General features: G+C 39.2%; 1 protein-coding gene across 1 annotated transcript in view; it reads right to left on the reverse strand.

The window, feature by feature from the left end:
- The window catches only part of atp10a (ATPase phospholipid transporting 10A), a 29,779-nt gene extending 28,259 nt beyond the window's left edge, over positions 1 to 1,520 (reverse strand). The window contains exon 1 of the mRNA XM_067513675.1: positions 851 to 1,520. Within this exon, the coding sequence (XP_067369776.1) occupies positions 851 to 1,272 (422 nt within the window). The 5' untranslated portion in view covers positions 1,273 to 1,520. The remainder of the gene's footprint in view (positions 1 to 850) is intronic.
- Between the last annotated feature and the right edge of the window lie 4,480 nt (positions 1,521 to 6,000).

A 6,000-nucleotide genomic window follows, 5' to 3' on the forward strand; every position in this document is an offset into this window, starting at 1 on the left:
AGGTAAATCACGTCGGTTTTGATGATTAATTAAGTTTGTAATCATTAGCTTTCTTGATACAAATGGAATTTCTTGCAGTATATTGTAAACACAAGCTCCCCCTGAATTGTTACGTGAAACCTCCCTTTGTGAAGATACTTCTGTAAGTTTCGGAGACAAAGTGACAGAGTTGCAACAGTGTATTTAAGCTCGACAAATGTAAAATTACACTGCCGTCAGGGTTCGGCCGAGCCCACTGTGGACAGGCGGATAAAAAAAAGTGGATGTTTTGCACAATATAGCCACAAAACTCAACAAAAATCAAACCTTGACAGAACAACTTGGGTCAAGTTTTAGCTTAAAGTGCGAAGCCACTAAACACTGAGCCTTTTGACTACCATGAATTCTGCTCTGTACGTGGACGACAGTGCTGCTTTTCATTAACACAACACACTGGGCCGCACACAGGAAAATATTTAGTCATAGAGAAAGCTTGGAGGACAAACAGGTTTGTCAGGTTGCACAGAGACAACATCTGTATGATAAGATAGGTTGACATCTGTCTCTCAGACAGATGTGTGGTCAGGTCTGTAGGTGACAAACTACAGATTATTTACTCTTTAGGATTCGGCGTGACACCTTAATGTCACTGCAGGTTTAACGTCAAGGCCTGAAATGTGGATCCCCCCCCCCCATCCATCCTGCACCTACAAATAATGATGCATATCTGACGGAGGGTCTGTCCCCTTTATCAGCTGAGGAGAATATGTGGAAGAACAGTTTGTAGGAGCACAGGTGGGGAAGACAGGCACAAACACACAGTCACAGCAACAGCTGGACACTGCTGGCTGCTAGCTTAGGCCCCACATACCTGCTGTAGACCAGACAATCCATGTGATTGATTTCTTTATCCGACCTGTGTCTTCTGTAGTCCTCCCACAAGTCTTTGATGGCAGTCACCGACAGAATGAAAACTACAGGAGCCAGAGCCAGTTCGGGCTGAAATGCATTGACAACTGGGACGAAATTGAGCAAAGCGATGAAGACAAAGTAAACATTGGCAAACCTATGAAACTGCTCAAAGAGATTCTTTGGCAGGAAGGACAGCACGGTGTATTTGGTGGTCTTAATCTTGTTGTTTGCATAGTGTCGGTTTGGGTTGTCCTCCCCTTTGGCGTTATACAGTGTGTTTGCGTGAACAGTCCTGGTTTTGTTCTCTTTGGTTTTCTTCTTTCTTTGCCTTTGGACTTTTGGAGCTTTGGCCATCCTGGCGTCTTCGCTGCCCCGCGCCATGAGCCAGTCCCTGTCTCAAACTTCCCACCCCTTCAGCTTTTCTTGTCCTCTCTCACACAAAACGACACAAAGCTCTAACTATGTTATCATTCTTTTACCGTGTGAACAGTGTTTTCTCCAGTCTTTTTCACTCAGTCACACACACACGCGGCTCCTTTTCATCCATGTCGACTCCTCTTTTCGCGAGTCAGAGGAAAAACTTCTGCTTGTTTAGCTTCTCCTTTTTTTCCCCCCACTGCTGGGAAGGATGCTGAGATAGTAGGGAGCCATAACTGGGGACTTCCCACAGCCCAGCAGATGATTTATAAATCATGTGGATGAGGCTCCGCCACTGGCCGCGTGCCGCTCTTGTGTTTATAGAGCAGAGGACGCGCGCAGGTTGAGCACAAACAGGACGATCGTCAGCGGGTCAGGGGTCGCACTCCTCTGGAAATCTGACCCCGCAGGCCCCTCCTCGGGTTTTTTTGGTGTGTGAGTGCCACGCGGTATTATTAGAGTTTACACTGGGCCACAGGAAGAAGCCAAATATCAAAAGATTAGAGAGAATAAGTAATTATTTCTTACTTAGTTTTGCCTGTTTGTGAATACAAATGTGTAACGTTGATACCAACCCCATTGCCAAAGTTAAGAAGTTGTGTAAAATTTAAGTTTAAAGACAGTAAAGGGAGTTGCACCTAGTCGAACATTTCACAACTAATAAGGTTTATTGGCCACAGGTCAGTAACATGTTTGGGTATAAAATATCCCAGAGACCATAAGAATTCCAGAGGCTCTGAAAAGCATTGTCAGTGTGTACAGTTTGTTGCTGCAAAGACAAAAGCACGTTAAAACTCTACCAAGCAAAGAAACAACCATGTACAGTACAAACAAGATCCACAAACATTACTACTTTATCTGAGCTCAAACTCATTTAAAATAGACTAGGCTGAAGTGGAAAACTGTCCCGTGGTCTGATGGGTCAAATTCTAAATGCATTTTGAAAATCATTGCCATTGTGAGTAAATCCACTGAAATTAGTGAATGACTATTGAGGAAAGCAGCACCTAAGTTTAACCATTTCTGATGAAGAAACATGTTTACCAGTTGAATGTGCATTAAATACTATGTTGATGAAAACAATTCTTTATTTTACTCGTTTTGCTATTTCAAACTAAGGAAATAAAAACATTTAACGTAAAGACCAGAGTGCTGTCAATGGGAGAAAAGCAGGACATTTTGAATCTGAGACAAAACGGGGAAAAAGTCAGAGGCTTGGCACAGGCTTGGTGACAGCACCAACAGCTTCTACAGAGCAGGAGTAAGGAATCACGGTTCAGCATTTGAAGAAAACTTCAATGAGCATAAATACAGAGGCCACACAGCAACATGCAAACACCTCATCAGCAGTAAGGGTCAGAAAGCCAGTTAGAATTTGCAAACAAAATCCCAAGTTGGGCCACAAATGTTCAGTAATAAAATTTTATACTTGGGAAACTAGGATTAACATCTAATAAACTGATGGAAAGGCCAATTTTGAATAAGAATATTAGGCTTTCTACTTTTTCTACTTTAAAACTATCTGCTTTAAGATATAACATTTAGGCCATCTACTGTAATACAAAAAGTGTAATGTTTTCTGTTGGTTAACAGATTGAGTAAATTCTGGGAAGTATTCATCCATCTTTTAATCTATTATCCAAACTTCAACAGTAAAAACAGAAGAATTAGCCTTGTCATTCCAATACTTTTAGAGGGGACTGTACGTCTATGATACTGTGTGAGGAGTTTCCTAAAAATACTGTGGAGTTATGAGCCATCTAATGCACCTGAGACTGAAAGGTCTGAGATATTAGCAGTTCCAGAGTATAGACTGGTGACTTAGCCAGCAGGTTCCCCACAGGACATAAATCGAAGGCCCTTTCCTGGGCAGCAGGAGCTTCCATCTGCTGGACTAAAGACTAATGGCTGATTGTACATGGTGGCATCTTAGCAGGGAGAGCAATTCAATTTCCCTATGATGAATGAGCATCGTGAGGTGGATCAGAGGCCTCACCTGGACTCAAACAGCCAGCTATGGTACAAAGGAAACTAATCCAAAGAACCTTTTAACTAAAATATATGATCATCTCATGTTTTCTTTACATTTTAGAAAGTGAGGTTTTGTCTGTCCAGTGTATTTTCATAGTGACATGCTGTGACAATAGTGGTGGTCGTCCCTTTCAAATATCATTTTTGGGCATTTTTGTCTTTTTCTCTCAGCACTATAGAGAAATTTTTAGTGATTTTTTAAATTCAGTACATATCTGCTTTTTTTGTTACTAAATGGAAACTGATGTTCAGTGCTCCTTCACTGTACTATCTGTGACTGGTGATCAATTTCCTGTAACTCTTGTTTCAGGCTATGGAAATACCGTAAGTTGTTGCATTAATTATTGTCTGAAAAATGTAGGCAAAACATTTAACAAATATAAGTGATTTTACACTAAAACTTTTACTGTTTTCATGGTGACATGAAATCAAATTGATGAGCCTCCCATTGCTGTTTTCATTCATTACATCAAAACAACATCACGTGTACTGACATGCTGACCCTGAACATAAACTCAAAGTAATGAAATGCAATCATTGTATAGAACAGGTACCATGGATTCATTTTTAATTGAATCATTATATTATAGGCAGACATGCTGTGGGACTGAGTATAATACTTGCAGGTTATACATTGATACGCTGATTCTTATTTAGCTAATCTTATGTAGCTATATGAAATATATATGTTGCACAGTTGTTTTTTGTCAGGACATCTGCAAAGGTTTTCAGAGCAGACATTTCAGGCTGAAATTGTTAATACATATGTAAAGATGACAGAGATGTGGCAACATTTAAAATCAGTTGTTGTCATATTTCAAATATTTATCTAAAAAACCTGAGTGTTCCAAATATCATCTTACAATTATGAAATATACAACCTTGGTAAAAGTCCATTTTGAACATTACCTTTACCCACATTTCTCGGAAGTCAGCCCCTTAATCTGTTTTCAACTAAAACCTCTGAACAATATCTGATGCATCAGGTCTGGAAATGGTTGTACAACAGTAATATCACAGTGAAAAATACCTCATTACAAGTGAAACGTCTGTTTTACAAGCATTCAAATTACATAAAAGTATTAGTATACTAGTTAAATGTATATATGTAAAACAAGAAAAATTGAAAAATTAAAAATGGCCCATGCTGATTATCATTATGATGATACAGTATCATCTATTTGATCAAGGTGATTCTTTATATACTATATGGCTCAGTAGTTTATTAATGTGGCTCCTAATGTAGGCGTCACACAATAAGTGTTATGTAATGTTTATGGGTCATGAGATTTTTTTAAATGTAATAATTGGGGCATGAGATAAGAGGGATAAAGGCAAAGTTTAGATAAATACATTTCAGAGCAGCAATGATTAATCGAGTAAATTCAAATGAAAAGTTTCATTTTTAAAGCAGAAATGCACAACATTTGCATCTTCTCAAATGGGCTCAGTAGCCCAGTATCATTTGTTTAAGGCCCTGAATGCATCAGGTATGTATTGATGCAAAAGGTACTTTGTCAGAAACAGGGAAAATAAGTTACTTACTAGTAATAACAGGAAACAAACAACTGTCCCATTTGAAAGTCATGCAATTTGTCAACCTATTCATCCATCTCATTATTAAACTTTCTTGCTCTTTATATCACATCACTGCTGCTGCACATACTGATGGTTGAGGTGATAACATTCAAAACAACTGAAGTGGAAATATTCAAGAAAAGGACAAGAACCTCAAAATTTGTGACCAAGTACAGTACTTCTGTCACTATTTTAGGTTTTGCTTCAAGTGTAGCCTCTTTTGTACTTACACAAAGGTGTCGAAACAAGCATCCATCCATCCACCCAGTCATCTATTATCTGCAGCCGCTTATCCTTTTGAACAGGTTGCCAATCTATCTCCAGGCCGACACAGACAACACAGACAAACAACGAGTCACACTCACAAAGCTAACCACTCCAGTGTCAAAACAAATAGATGAAAATAAAAATCACACAACCAAACTAAACTAAACAGAAAGACAGAAGAGGTGCTTGTGCACAACACAACACTGAGCTGATCAGAGTTTAACACACGGACACAGCTGCAGTTCATTTTCTGTCACAGACAGCCAGGACCTGCCAGAAGAGGGCATGGTACTCCATGGTGCATGGTGCGGTGTTTTACTATCCCACTGCAATATCTAAAATAATGTATATGCTCACATGTGAGCATATGTGTGACTGTGTGTGAGTGTGTGTGTGTGTGTGTGTGTGTGCATGCCTTTGTGTTTGTGTGTGTGGTTGGGGAATGTTTCTGTATAACTGGGTGTAGGTGTTACAGTATATGACAAATACTGAATCGTGATTTTGGTCTTTAATTTGTTTTTGTTATTGTTTTTGTGCCAGAAGAGGCAACTATATGAAACCTACTCAGCATAAAGTCTAATCACACACTGGATATAAGTAAACCGAATGTGAAGATTTTCTATCAGCATATTCAGGTGATATTAAATCGACAATTCACATTTCTTCACTTGCAGAAAATCCTTGCCTTGATAAGTCAAGAGGATTTGGACAAGTGTGATGTGAATGGAAGGCCTAAAAATCTGTGTCTATACTGAGAACAGCATATTTCTGTTGCCTAGATACAAAGTTTGGCGCCTTCAAAGTGATCTGTAGGTG

The sequence above is a fragment of the Channa argus genome, chromosome 8 (genome assembly GCF_033026475.1).
Source record: "Channa argus isolate prfri chromosome 8, Channa argus male v1.0, whole genome shotgun sequence".
Lineage (NCBI taxonomy): Eukaryota > Metazoa > Chordata > Actinopteri > Anabantiformes > Channidae > Channa > Channa argus.